This window comes from Mustelus asterias, chromosome 3, assembly GCF_964213995.1.
Source record: "Mustelus asterias chromosome 3, sMusAst1.hap1.1, whole genome shotgun sequence".
Lineage (NCBI taxonomy): Eukaryota > Metazoa > Chordata > Chondrichthyes > Carcharhiniformes > Triakidae > Mustelus > Mustelus asterias.
The window spans coordinates 156,073,174-156,088,727 of NC_135803.1; the positions used below are offsets into that span (position 1 = coordinate 156,073,174).

The 15,554-nt window shown below is 44.6% G+C and overlaps 1 protein-coding gene across 1 annotated transcript in view; it reads left to right on the forward strand.

The window, feature by feature from the left end:
• LOC144491747 (host cell factor 1-like) overlaps positions 1-4,465 on the forward strand; it is a 109,477-nt gene extending 105,012 nt beyond the window's left edge. Inside the window, exon 26 of the mRNA XM_078209995.1 lies at positions 415-4,465. Within this exon, the coding sequence (XP_078066121.1) occupies positions 415-460 (46 nt within the window). The 3' untranslated portion in view covers positions 461-4,465. The remainder of the gene's footprint in view (positions 1-414) is intronic.
• The last annotated feature ends 11,089 nt before the right edge of the window (positions 4,466-15,554 follow it).

Below are 15,554 nucleotides of genomic sequence, written 5' to 3' on the forward strand. Positions count from 1 at the left end.
TGGGAATTTATTTTGCCTCTTTCCCTGCCATGGTGATTTGTAATGCCTGTACTGCTGCCAAACCTGAGATCAGCTAATGTGGCTCACACCAGGGGCACCTGTGACCTGTGCAGCTTGGCAGCTCAGACCTTCTTTAAATACATCTTGCAAACAGGTTAGCAGCAAGAATTGCAGACACCAGAATATTTATGTTGGTCCAGGAGATGGTGAGCTAATGCCATGCAAAGATTTGTTGGGTGGTGTTCTGGAAAGAAGTTCAAATGGACCCAAGTGTCTTCATTCTGACCTGTCTTATGAAGGGTTTAGCCTTACTCGTTGAGTAACTCATTTGCTGCTGTTTATAAGGAGGCAGAAATGTAATGTTCCTTTTGTAATTTCTCTTTTTTTTTCTCTCTCTTTTCTTCATGGAAACAGCAAGCTAATAAGTGTGAACAAGAAGTCTAAGGGAGGTGCATCCTAAATCCCAGATGCATTGCGAACTTTGGCCTTTTTATTTTAAATAACTAAGAACTCAACTAGATGCAGAATCTACCTTGGTATATCGGCACACCGCCCAGCAGCAGGATTTTGCTTCAGAGAATAAAGTTCTTACTTTTATTACTCTTCATTTACGAGGACAAGAATCTCATTTGAAAGTACCTGCATTGAACTGATGGTATTATTTGAAGGAAAGGCACCCTGTTGTATTGAAGTGCATTTACCTGCCAAATGATCCAAATCGCCAAAACAAATGTTACTGATATTTCTCATCAGAGTTGGAACTTATTTTTAATCTTTCTCCTCCCCCCTCTAGCAGCTGTTTTTGAAGCAACACGTGTTCCTTTCTGCATATCTCACAACTGTCTCTAACTCTTTTTGCTTTGGCAACCTGCAAATCTTGAGACCAGTGTGCACAGCCAGCGTTATCAACCATGTTGCAGCCTTTAATAAGGAATCATCATTTGGAACTGCAAATAACTTCCCTCCAGTGGATTCAATTGAAGATTTACAAGCTTTTTTCCTTCTCTGAGGAATGGGGTTGGTCTCCTTTTCTTTCTGTTGTTGTGTCTCTCTCTTCCCCCTCATCTTTTACTTTCCCACTAAAAAACCTCCATGTAATTAATTATGTATTATTAATACCCTCAAATCCTCAGCTGAAAACATATTTCTGTACAAACATCATCTTCACCTGTAACATTTCCATGTGTATGTGTGTGTGTACTATTCCATTATGAAGCTTATTAGAGGCAATTGTGAATATATTGTGTAATGGTTTGACACTGCCACAACACAAAGTTTTGTGTACACTAATATTGTGCCATGTTATTACAGGTTAGCACAAAAGGAAACTGCAGTGTTTTCTGCTGTTGAGGAACGGTGATCTATATTTCCGAATGAGTTCAGGTTTTGTATCCAGACTGGAGTTGGAAGGAGATGTTTTAATTCTGACTAGAAATGCAGTGAATTCAGATTTGTGTTCGAGTGGAAATTGAAGGTTTTGTAGAGGTGGGGAGGGTAAGGATTCAAAACAGCTTTGAATACAACTTTCTAATCTGTAGTTCTGAGACAGCTGTGTAGCTGTATATCAAGTGGTTGGATGATAAATACTTGTGTGATCAGATGCTGGATTATATTAGTCTGCATAAACCTGAGATATAGTTGATCCAAACTAGAAATATATCTTTTGAGGTTTTGCCCAAATGCAATGGGAGTGGTAGAAAATCATTTTATTTTCCACAAAGATTTCTTCCCTTGACTGTCCTGCTGTGTGTCTTGGGGGGGGGGGGGTGTGAGTGCATAGTTTGCCTAAGAGGAGACAACAAGTTCTAACTCTAAATAAAAAAAATTACCATCCCAAAGTTTCACAGACAAGCATAGCACGTGTCTGTGTATGTGGCTAGAGCCTTCTCTGATGCTGTTCTCAGCCCTCGCACAACCTTTGCAGGTTCTGGATCGGGGTATTGAGTTTCTGCCCCTTCCCCTGCTCTAACTGGATTGTGATGTGAAAGGGAGGAGATTGAGAGTGGGATGGGAAGGTGCCCAAACGGAGAGAAACAACCTCGCTGCTTTTCAGCCCAACCATGCAACAACAGAATAAAATGAGTTGCAACTGAATCTGTACGAACAACTCAAGCAGTGTGTGGCTGAGTCACTCTGTGGCATGGCTGTGTGGGTGTTTCCAGCTCTGATTACTGTCAGACCTTTCTGACAGGTTGGGGCGTGGCCCAGGTGCACAGCCCTAAGATCAGACCCCTGTTTTAGAAACGTTGAGTCTCGGTGTGTTGCATGCACAAAGTTGGGTGGAGTAATAGCTCGTAAAGTTCCCAGAGTGGATAGATGGATGAGTAATTACACAACCAGTGCAGTACTGAGTCAGGCAAGAAGACTGTGTAGGTCGTGTTTAATGGACCACCCTCTGAGGTGAGTGAAATTTACTGGGCATGAGGATATCAGTCACCATCTCTGAAGAACCTTGCCTGGCCTTGGTGATCACCCAACAGCAACTCCCGGAGACCTGTATGCTGGGTTGGTTGTGGGCTCCACAATGATACCTTGATGATAGAGTAGCCTACCAACACTTATCATCTAAACTTGCGTGAAAACAGCCACTGGTGGCAGCAGATATCTGAAGACATGTCAGCAAAGCATTGGGGGAATTTTGGGGGAGCTTTTTGAGCTGATTTTCTTCTCCAACTTTCAACAGCCAAATGTGCTGGACCTTGCATGCACTTTCAGCTCCACCTTGCTGAGGGTGGGGCACTGGCGACTATTTATTTTTCGCAAATCATCTTACTTCAGTATTAGGTGCACAGATTCTTTCCTAATCAAAGTCTTGCACTGGTGTCTCTAAGACATCTTTGATATTTTGGTACCATCATATACCAAAAGATGTTGCTCATTAATGTGCTAGTATATTTCTGTGATCTTTATTCATCCCCTCAAAATGTTGCCACCTCCATTGATGAGCCTGTATCCTCCAGTACTGTACCCCAGTATTATACAGTGACTGACCTGTACATTCAATACTGTATCCTCATGTTCTTTGGACTCACATATTGGGAGAACAATATTTATGATTTGAGCCAGATGACTTTTGGTTTTAAGTGATTTGAGTATGGAAATTTCACATGGCGTTTGTTACTCTCTACCAAAATCCTGGGTATCTTGCAGTTTATTCATAAGCTATATTTGACTTCTGATCACAACAGCATTTTGAAAATACATATAGATATTTATGTGAATTTAAAAAAGAGAGAAAATCCATTCCTGTGAAAATATGATTCATCAGTTTGGAAAGCAAATATTTGTCATTTTTGGACAAAATCTAGCAAAATAATTCTTTCGTCAAATTAAATTCCTGCAGCAGAACTCAGCGTCTAAGAAACATTGAGTTACTTCAGGATTAAGGGCCAAGGCCTATTTTTTTTATATTTATATGGGTTTTTTCTTTCTTCAGTGATCAGAAATTTTATCCAACTGTCAGGAAAAGTCTGAGCAGGTGGTGGGGAGGGGATCATTTATAATCCTGTTCTCAGTCTCTCTCAGCCACTGTCGTTTTGTTCCGCTAGATGTTTCAAACAACATCTCCAACATAAACAGCATAATCTCCCTGGTTTTACTTGTCAGTGCATGAAAACTGAAGGTTTTTTTAAAATACAATAACTGGTAGCCTGTGTCTTTTTAAATATATATAGTTATTCAGAGATTTGGAAGAAGGAAAGAAATGCTGATGCCCTCTCCCACTTTTTTTAATCCATTTTTCTGCAAAGAGATATATATATACACGGTGCATCTATCTGGATTTCATAACTTAGCAAACTGTATATAAGCTTTAATCTTTTTCATTCCTTCCTTGGATCACTTCTCCTTAGCAGTCTCGAGTTCAAAGGGCATCTCCCAGGTCCTACACCAGAAGCCTTTTTGCTTCAGCTTTCTGAAAATAACCTATGGTTTATTGCTTATTTTGACAGACAGGCCAGTGGTGAAATTGGAAGGGTTTTAGTTATCTGAGGAGAGCTGTTCTCTCTGTACAGGGTATGTCTTTAAATGATGCAAAAAAAAGGCCGAAGTTAGGCCCCAGTCATTTTGTAATATTATGTACAGCTCAGATAGGAAGTGTGCTAATGTGTTTTTTTTTAAGAAAGGGGTTTTGTATAGTTTTTACATGTTTAAACTGGGCGGGAGGGAGGTGGTGGGAAATACAGGTAGTTTAGATTTTGCTCTCCAGAGAAAGATATTTCCCGCTTTCTCCCACCCTGAATTCTGTATGTAGCTATGTTTCCCCATGCTGTGAAGTTGGTAACATTTATATGTACTTCTCTGCTGCTTTCACCAGTTGTAATGAATTTATATTTTTTTGGATTTAAAGGAAAACACAGAAAAAAACATTGTCCATTGTAGAAAAGTCAAATTATAAATCATTTTGCTACCTTTTTTGTGCTTTTTTTGAATAAAACCTTTTTTGAATAAACATTCTGTTTCCCTGAAATGTTAAACTTAATTCTCTTGCTTTTTCTTGCATTTGTATTTTCAATTCTCCTAGTTTTCCCCCTTTTTGTCCCCCAAGAGTGTTCCCCAAATGTCCACCTGGTGAAATGTACTTTGAGCATGGCTGAGTTGTGTAGGCAGTCAGGTCCCAAGTTCATTCCAGCAACAACTATTTGTATGGAGCCAGATTTGGATGAGTGATCTCGGAGGATTGTTGGACCAGGGAGTGTCATTGTGATGGGGTGGGACAAAAGGCCATGGAGGGATGTGAGCACCAGGATGAGAATTTTAAATCTGAGGCGTGGCTGGTCTGGAATTCAAAGAGAGGACAGAGTGGTGATGGGCGAATGGGACTTGGTGCAAATGGTTCTCTATATTAACAAAGGCAGGGCAGTAGTTTGAATGGACTCTGGTTTACAGAAAAACTTGTAACACTACAAAGTGTGCGAGAGTAAGAGATCTCAGGCTGGGTTGTGGCAATGTCTCGCACAGCTAATTAGTTAACGGAGCCTGAGTGCAGACAAATGATCCCTCTAAGCTGCAAACAGCAATCTATAATGCATTATGCACAAGCACAATTCCTTTTTAAGATGAGCCATCTGTGGCAATCTTAAAGGCACCAAGCAGTGCAAGAAACAGGTTACACAAGGTAAAGAAAATAATGTTCTAAACTCATGCATGATTGAACAAGCAATTGAAGTGTTTTGCTCCATATGCTCAGAGGAGGATGGAATTGAACGCAGGGAGTAAACTATATTATACAGAGATGATGTACATGAGACTAGGATGGTAACTTCAGAATTTAATGCTCTGGGGTCCTGGGTTTAAATCCCACCACAGTAGATGGTGAAATTTGAATTCAGAAAAATCTGGAATTAAAAGTCTAATGTTGACTACAGAATATTATCACTAATATCCTTTTTAAGGAAAGAAATCTGCTGTCCCCGCCTGGCCTATATGTGACTCTAGATCTTGACTCTTAAATGCTGACCCTCTGTTGAAGGGTAAGGGAGTTTGAGAGCTCTGAGGTTCAGAGTCACAAAATACTAGTATGTAATTAGGAAAGTTATCATTTATTGTGAGGGGAACTGAATGTAAAAATAGGAAAGTTGTACAGGACACTGGTGAGACCAGATCTGGAGTACTGTGTACTGTGTTGGTCTTCTTTAAGAAAGGATGTAAATGCATTGGAGGTGTTTTGGAGAAGGTTTACTGGCCTTACACTAGGAATGGGCGGGATGTCTTATGAGGAAAGTTTGGACAGGCTGACTTTTATTCGCTGGAATTTTTAGAGTAGGAGATGTCTTGATTGGAATATAGAAGATCCTGAGGGGTTTTGACAGGGTGGATGGGGAGAGGGTGTGTTTCCTCTTGTGGGAGAATCTAGAATTAGGGGTTACTGTTTTAAAAATAATGGATCGCCCATTTTAAGAGGGGCAAGAAGAATTTTTTTCCCCTTAAGGGTGGAGCGTCTTTGGAACTCTGCTCCTCAGAAGGTAGTGAGAGCAGAGTCTGATTTTTTTTTTTAAGGTAGAGCTAGAGAGATTCTTGATAAACAAGGGGGTGAAAGGTTGTTGAGGGTAAGCGAGAGGTTGCAGTCAGGTAAGCCATGATTTTATTGAATGGCAGAACAGTCTCAAGAGGTTGTGACCAACTCCTGATCCTAAATTGGATGTTTATGTCTGTCTTCCTGGTCGCTTATTTTGTATATCCAGCACCAGTGGGAGTTTTTTAATTCAGTTACGGGATGAGTGTCACTGGCTAGGCCAGCATTTATTGCCCTTGAGTAGGTGGTGGTGAGCTGTCTTCTTGAACCATTGCAGTCACTGATGGGTATGTCCACCCACAGTGCTGTTAGGGAGTTCCAGGATTTTGACCCAGCGACAGTAAAGTAACGGCAGTACATTTCCCAAATCAGGATGGTGAATGGCTGGAAGGGGAACTTCCAAGCGTTGGTGTTCCCAGGTATCTGCTGCCCTTGTGGGTTTGGAAGGTACTGCTGAAGGAGTCTGTTCCTGCAGTGCATCTTGTAGATGCTCCTGACTTTGTCGATGGTGGACAGGCTTTGGGGAATCAGGAGGTGCGTCACTCACCACAGGATTCCCAGCCTCTGACCTGCTTTTGTCGCCACTGTGTTTGCATGGCTGGACCAGTTCAGTTTCTGGTCAATGGTAATTCCTGGATGGCCATTGAAGACCCCCACCCAGAGTGCATTCTGCGACCTGGCCACCCTCAGTGCTTCTTCCAAGTGGTGTACAACGTGGAGGAGTACTGATTCATCAGCTGAGAGGAACAGAAAATGATTACCAGCAGGAGGTTTCCTTGTCCATGTTTGACCTGATGAAACTTCATGGGGTCCAGAGTCGATGTTGAGGACTCCTAATTCTGAGAACACCTGATTTTAATCGTTCCACCATTGACAGCTGTGCCTTTAGCTGCCTGGGCCCCAAGCTCTGGAATTTCCTCTCTAAACCCCTCTATCTTGTTTTCCTTTTTTAAGATGTTCCTTAAACCTACCTCTTGGATCAAGCTTTTGGTCACCTATCCTAATACCTTATGTGGCTGTGTTAAACTTTGTTTTATAAAGCTCCTGTAAAGTGCTGTGGAACTGTTACGTCAAAGGCTCGATAAACACAAGTCGTTTACTGCATGAAACACTATTGTAACAGTAACTGTCCATATCAACTTATCCCAGCTGCCTTCAAGGTACTGGCCAGAACCAACCACTTTTAAAAGTTGCTTTACCAACAGTATTTTCTCTATTCCAAAGCAAGCAGTGGGGTTCTTTTGAGGAGAAAATAAAGAACTTGAATTTATACATCACGTTTCATGACTTCTGGACATCTCAAAGTGCTTTACAGATGCTGAAATGTTTTTGATGTAGAAACAGAAAATTCTGGATAAACTCAGTAGGTCTGGCAGAGTCTGTGGAGTGAGAAACAGTGTTAACAGGCCCGATTTTACCATCAAGTTTTCTGGCACGAAAACTTGGGATAGTCGGGCGGGAGGTGAGTAGCGAAATCCACTCCTGCCTCCGCACTGGTTCCCCCTTTACCAAGGGCTGAAAATGGCTGCCGTCGGGACGGCACCCAAAACAGGCGCGACGTCAATTTAAATGCATTTGCATGCATTTAAATTGACTGAATGGGCTGGACGTCCAAACTTACCGGAACTTCCCCTTTTACCACCGTGTTTACCACCGCGTTCACCCCTCCAGATTTGGCGCAAAACAGACATGGTCCGCAAAGGTCTGAATCGGACGCTCCAGCTTCTGAGGAGGTGAGTTCCGAGCTTCTGGCGGCTCTGAGTCAGATCTGGGTTGGGAGGGGGGGGGGGGGAGGTGCGTCAGATGGCTCTCTGACTCAGATTGGGGGGCAGGGGGTCTGCTGCCACTGTGCGTGTGATCGTTAGGGGGGTGGGAAGGAAGGGTCCGCTGCCACTTTGCATATGTTCGGCAGATGGGGAGGGACCCGCGATCGTTCTGGGTAGTGGGGGGATAAGAGGGGTCAGTAATGTTGTGAGGGTGGGGCAATGTCTGTGGGGGGCCGGGGGAGGCATTATCCAGCCGGGAGCAATGTGGCAGGGGAGCATTTATCTTTTTTTCTGCGCGTGCCCAGTTGGAGTTGCCGATTGGAGCTGCAGGATTTGGGCGCGTTAAGCCCCGCCCACAGGCTTCTGCAGCGTAATTTGGAATCGCTGCTATTTTTTTCCAGGCAGAGTGCGTATGGGGGTGCCTGGGAAGGGGTCTAAAAGTCGGATCTGAAACACTCCCAGTTTCAAGTCCACCCAGCACTTAAACTCAATGTGTCAGATCGAAATGATCCTTCCACAGAACCTCAATGCCTTAACCAATCAGAGTTGTCTTTTGCAGAATTATATCCTTTCTGTAATAAGGTGACCAGAACTGCACACAATAGTCAAGTTGCAACCAGCCAATGTTTTATAATTCCAGCATAACCTCCCTGTTGCTCTTATTCTGTGCCTCAGCTAATAAATGAAAGGATTCCATGTGCCTCCTTCACTGTCTTTATCATTCCCCTACATTTGAATCCAAATTGTTGATCTATGTTACAAAAAGCAGGGGATCTGGAACTGAATCCTGCGGAACCCCACTGGAAACAGTCTCCCAGTCACAAAACCACCCATCAACAATAACCCTTTATTTACTGCTACTGAGCTCATTTTGGATCCAGCTTGCTACATTTCGCTGGACCCCATGGGCTTTTTTTTTTTAACCAGTCTGCCAAAAGTCTTGCTAAAATCCACTACATTGTGGATTTGCAGTGAGTGCACAACCCTTGCCGATCCTTGTTACCTCCTCAAAAAAATGCAATAACATGCCCCTCACTGAGGTCAGACTGACCAGCTTGTAGTTATTTACTCTCTATCCCTCGCTCCATTTTAAAACAGAGATACAACATTAGCAGATCTCCAATCCTCTGGCACCAAACCTGTATCTAGTTTGGAAAATGATAGACCCTGTGCAATTTCCTCCCAGGTTACTTTTAACCCTTGGTGATTTATCCGCTTTCAAGGATGCTGATCCCATTGAAACTTTCTCTCTTCCTTATCACATCCAATATTTCACATTCTTCCTCCTTGACTAGAATGTCTGTAATTCCCCCTCCTTTGTGACCATAGACCAAAATATTAATCAAGATCCATGCCACATCTTCCACCTCCACCCATACGAATTACCTATAGTGCAAAAGGAGGCCATTCAGCCTATCAGGTCTGCACCAAAACTCCGAAACAGCATCTTACCCAGGCTCTACAGTATCTGCACCACGTGGACTGCAGTGGTTCAAAAAGGCAGCTCATCCCTCCTCCTCAAAGGGCAGTAAAAGATGGGAAACAAATGCTGGCCGAGCTAGCAATGCCCATGAACAAACACTAAACCTAAAGCATCTCAGAGGAGTGTAATCAAACGTAACAGGACACCACGTTAAGAGATCTTAGGTCAGGTGACTAAAGGCTTGGACAAAGAGGTAGATTTTAAGAATGACATAGAGGAGAGATAGAAGCAGGAATGTTTAGAGATGGAATCACAAACTTAGGGTCTGTAGGTACGACTGCAAATTGTAACAATGAAAATCAGAGACGTCAGAATTTACAAAGTGTGGAAATCGTGGAGGGCTGTACGCAATGTTCCCTACAAGCTGCACAGCCACCTAGTGGGCTGTAGCCATAGTGGGTCAGATCTCAAACAATGACGAGACAGAATACAGGAATGAGATAGAGAATCTGGTGAACCGGTGCGGCAACAATAATCTCTCCCTCAATGTCAACAAAACGAAAGATTATCATCGACTTCAGGAAGTGTAAAGGAGAACATGCTCCTGTCTACATCAATGGGGACGAAGTAGAAAGGATCGAGAGCTTCAAGTTTTTAGGTGTCCAGGTCGCCAACAACCTGTCCTAGTCCCCCCCCATACTGACACTATAGTTAAAAAAGCCCACCAATGCTTCTACTTTCTCAGAAGACTAAGGAAATTTGGCATGTGAGCTATGACTCTCACCGACTTTTGCAGATGCACCATAGAAAACATTCTTTCTGGTTGAATCACAGCTTGGTATGGCTCCTGCTCTGCCCAAGCCTGCAAGGAACTACAAAAGGTCGTGAATGTAGCCCAATCCATCAAGCAAACCAGCCTCCCATCCATTGACTCTGTCTACACTTCCCGCTGCCTTGGCAAAGCAGCCAGCATAATTAAGGACCCCACGCACCCCGGACATTCTCTCTTCCACCTTCTTCCTTCAGTAAAAAGATACAAAAGTCTGAGGTCACGTACCAACCGACTGAAGAACAGCTTCTTCTCTGCTGCTGTCAGACTTTTGAATGGACCTACCTCGCATTAAGTTGATCTTTCTCTACACCCTAGCTATGACTGCAACACTACATTCTGCACTCTCTCGTTTCCTTCTCTATGAACGGTATGCTTTGTCTGTATAGCGCGCAAGAAACAATACTTTTCACTGTAAATACATGTGACAATAATGAATCAAATCAAATCACCTGAAAGTGCTTGTGCAGGCTGTTTTAAGTTACTGCACATGCATAGCTTTGCAGATTAAAGTTAAGTTTATTTATTAGTCTCACAAGTAGGCTTACATTGACACTGCAATGAAGTTACTGTGAAAATCCCCTAGTCGCCACACTCCGGCACCTGTTCAGGTACACTGAGGGAGAATTTAGCACGGCCAATGCACCCTAATCAGCACGTCTTTTGGACTTTGGGAGGAAATCGGAGCACCCGGAGGAAACCCACGCAGACACGGAGAAAATGTGCAGACTCTGCACAGACAGTGATCCAAGCCGGGAGTCCCTGGCGCTGTGAGGCAGCAGTGCTAACCACTGTGCCACTGTGCAGCCCTAGCATAAAGAGGCCACGCACTTAAATATATTACTCCCACGTTCCAAAAGAAATGAGAGGTTACATTGGTTGTGGGGCTGGAGGAGACTACATAGATAGGATGAGCAATAGGATAGGTTGTGGAGAGATTTGTAATCACGGATGCAATTTTTAAATTCAAAGCATTGGCAGACCAGAAATACAGGTCAGAGGACACAGGTGATAGGTGAACAGGTCAGAGAGCACAGGGGTGATGGGTGGACAGGATTTGATAGAAGTTTGGATATGAGTGGCAGAGTTTTGGGCTTAAATGAATGGAGGTGGGAGGCCAGCGGTTGGAGGTGAGCCCAGTCACTGAGTGTTGATCATGTGTTTAACCTTACTGCAGCTCACAGTGGAGCCTGCACCTACCCTCATCTGATTCCCCATACAATCCTTTCCCATCAGGAAGAGGTACTTGCCTGATTTCTCTCTCTCATCCAGATTGCACAGCTCAATACAGCCCTGGGATGAAAGGTGGTGTGCACAGATTGGGGAGAGTGAAGCTTCATCCTCATTTCAGCATCTTATTCATGTGCACTAGATTTATAGACTAGTTTTTACAGAATCTTTCCATATTGATCCACTTCTTACATTACTACAGTGAATACAACACTTCAAAAAGTACTTTATTTGCTGTGGAGAGCTTTAGTACATCCTGAGGCCAAGATTTGTTACGGCACAGAGGGAAACTCATCATATCTGTGCTGACTCTCTGAATGAGTAATTAACCAGTGCTATTTCCTCACCTTCATCTTGTAACCCTGCACATTCTTCTTTTCCAGAGAGTAATCCAATTCCCTTTTGAAAATCTTGACTAAATCTGTCTCCACCACACTCTCAGACAGTGCATTCCAGATCCTAACCACTCGCTGTGTGAATCTGTCTCCACCACACTCTCAGACAGTGCATTCCAGATCCTAACCACTCGCTGTGTGAATCTGTCTCCAACACACTCTCAGACAGTGCATTCCAGATCCTAACCACTCGCTGTGTGAATCTGTCTCCACCACACTCTCAGACAGTGCATTCTAGATCTTAACCACTCACTGGGCCCAATTTTACCATTTTCATTCTAAGTGCTGAATCTGGGTGCAATTCAGATCCGACTTGGAAATCCACTTTCAAGTGCCCCCACACGCACTTAGCCTGAAAAAAAAATCGCAAGAGTGAATCGCACCATGGGCGGGGCTTAGCACGCCCAAAACGATTGGAGCTCTGAGCTGCGCATGCGCAGTGAGAAAAAATTTTTTTAAATCGCGCCTCTGTCACATTGCTCCCGGGCCGCAAAAAGTGGATAAAGCGGCGCGGGAGCGATGGCCCCCACAGATATCACCCCACCCCCACAACATAACTGACCCCCTTATCCACCCACCCCCTGGCTACCCAAACCAATCGTGACCCCCTGCCCCCCTTCCCCCCCACCAATCAACCGCAGAGTGGCAGCGGTCCCCCCCTGCCCCTCCCGGGATCCCCGCCCACCAGAGAATGGTCGGGCTTCCCCCCCCCCTTCTCCCCCAGAGAATGATTTGGCCTCCCTCATCTTCCCCCCCACCCCCCACCAGACAAGAATCTGGTCTCCCTCTGTCCTCCTCCCACCCCCCAACCAAACAATGATCTGTCCTCCCTCCCTCCCCCCCCCCCCCCCCACCAGAGATACATCTGACCTGCCTCCTCCCACTCCCCCCCCCCCCCCCCCCCCACCTCCTCCCACACAAGAAAATAATCGGGCCTCCCTTCTCCTGCCCCTCCACTGGAGAATGAGCTGGCCTCCCTCCCCACCCCTTCCCCCCACCCCACTAGAGAATGATCTGGCCCGTCTCCACCACCGATCTGAGTCAGAGAGCTGTTGGAAGCTCTGAACCTACCTCTTCAGAAGCTGGAGCGCCCGAAACAGACCTTTGCCGAGCAGATCTGTTTCGCGCCGAATCTGGATGCACGAACGTGACGGTAAAGGGGGAAATGCTGGTAAGGTTGGGCGGGAAGCCCATTAATTCAATTTAAATGCATGCAAATATATTTAAATCGCCGTTGTGCCTGTTTCAGGCACGATTTGGGTTGCGGCCATTTTCTGGCCTTGGTAAAGTGGGCATCTGCGCGAACACGGGTGCAGATCACGTTAATGGCCTCACACCCAACCTTACCATGTTTTCACACCCAAATGGTAAAATCGGGCCCACTGTGTGAATCTATCTCCACCACACTCTCAGACAGTGCATTCCGGATCCTAACCGCTCACTGTGTGAGTCTGTCTCCACCACACTCTCAGACAGTGCATTCCAGATCCTAACCACTCACTGTGTGAATCTGTCTACACCACACTCTCAGTGTATTCCAGATCCTAACCGCTCACTGTGTGAGTCTGTCTCCACCACACTCTCAGACAGTGCATTCCAGATCCTAACCGCTCACTGTGTGAGTCTGTCTCCACCACACTCTCAGACAGTGCATTCCAGATCCTAACCGCTCACTGTGTGAGTCTGTCTCCACCACACTCTCAGACAGTGCATTCCAGATCCTAACCGCTCACTGTGTGAGTCTGTCTCCACCACACTCTCAGACAGTGCATTCCAGATCCTAACCACTCACTGTGTGAATCTGTCTACACCACACTCTCAGTGTATTCCAGATCCTAACCGCTCACTGTGTGAGTCTGTCTCCACCACACTCTCAGACAGTGCATTCCAGATCCTAACCGCTCACTGTGTGAGTCTGTCTCCACCACACTCTCAGACAGTGCATTCCAGATCCTAACCGCTCACTGTGTGAGTCTGTCTCCACCACACTCTCAGACAGTGCATTCCAGATCCTAACCACTCGCTGTGTGAATCTGTCTCCACCACACTCTCAGACAGTGCATTCCAGATCCTAACCGGTTGCTGAGTGAAAAGGTTTCTCCTCGTGTCCCCATTGCTTCTTTTCCAATTATTTTAAATCTGTGTCCTCTCATTCTCAATCCTTCCACCAATGGACAGTTTCTCTCTATCTCTTCTGTTCAAGTCCCTCATAATTATGAACAACCTCAAATTGAGAAAATCTCCTCTCAACCTTCGCATCTCTGAGGAAAACAGTCCCCACTTCCCCAATTTGTCTTCATATTGTGTTAAAGAGCAGATAATCCGTATTTCAGCATCTAAGCTAAGGGATAAAAGTTGCAAAAGGCACTGCGGTGAGCTCTTCTGCCCTTCTCTGAAATAGTGGCTAATTGTTAACATTCAGACAAGGTCTCAGTTTAACATCTCATTCGAATGGTGATGGATAATTAAGCAGTGAAAGGGTCAAGGAGATTCTCGAAACACTTTATCCTTAATAATGGCAGTGGCAGCATGTTAATGTCAAAGCAGCTCAGGGATGGCAGAAAACTAGAAAGAATCTTGATCAACTGGGCCAGTGGGCTGACGAATGGCAGATGGAGTTTAATTTAGACAAATGTGAGGTGATGCATTTTGGTAGATTGAACCAGGGCAGGACTTACTCAGTTAATGGTAGGGTGTTGGGGAGAGTTACAGAACAAAGAGATCTAGGGGTACATGTTCATAGCTCCTTGAAAGTGGAGTCACAGGTGGACAGAGTGGTGAAGAAGGCATTCGGCATGCTTGGTTTCATCGGTCAGAACATTGAATACAGGAGTTGGAATGTCTTGCTAAAGTTGTACAAGACATTGGTAAGCCACACTTGGAATACTGTGTGCAATTCTGGTCACCCTATTACAGAAAGGATATTATTAAACTAGAAAGAGTGCAGAAAAGGTTTACTAGGATGACTTGATGGATTGAGTTATGAGAGGCTGGATAGACTGGGACTTTTTTCTCTGGAGCATAGGAGGCTGAGGGATGATCTTATAGAGATTTATAAAATAATGAGGGGCATAGATCAGCGAGATAATCAATATCTTTTCCCAAAGGTAGGGGAGTCTAAAACTAGAAGGCATAGGTTTAAGGGGAGAGATGCAAAAGTGTCCAGAGGGGCAATTATTTCACACAGAGAGTGGTGAATGTCTGGAACAAGCTGCCAGAGGTAGTAGTAGAGGTGGGTACAATTTTGTCTTTTAAAAAGCATTTAGATAGTTACATGGGTACAATGGATATAGAGGGATATGGGCCAAATGCGGGCAATTGGGATTAGTTTACGGGTTTTAAAAAACAAAAGGGTGGCATGGACAAGTTGGGCAGAAGAGCCTGTTTCCATGCTGTAATCCTCTATGACTCTAATCAAAGCAGAAATGAGGAAGCAGCAAACATCATGATTTAATGCCCCAAACGCAGAAGGAAGTTGCTTCATTTTCACAAGTTGTACAAAGTGAACCATCTGGTGGAATGTGGTCTGACACACAAAGCAGTCTTAAATCTGACAGCAGCAGCAGCCCCGTCCCAACCTAACGTCAGCCCATGATTCCAGAATCTAGCCAAAAAGCAGTTCCTTCATTGCTGTTTGTGGGATCTCGCTGTGTGATAATTGGCTGTTACGTTTCCTACATTGCAACAGTGAATACACGTTAGAACTCCTTCACTGACTGTGCAAGAACCATCCTGAGGCTGTAAAGGGAGCTGCAGAATGTTGGTACTTCTTCTTTCTGAGATCCAGAGCTCCATCAGAAATCCCATCTGTTTCAGAAGGTAAACACTCAGGATGATACAAATCTGAAATAAAACAGAAAATTGCTGGGAAAACGCAACATAACTGGCAGAATCTGTC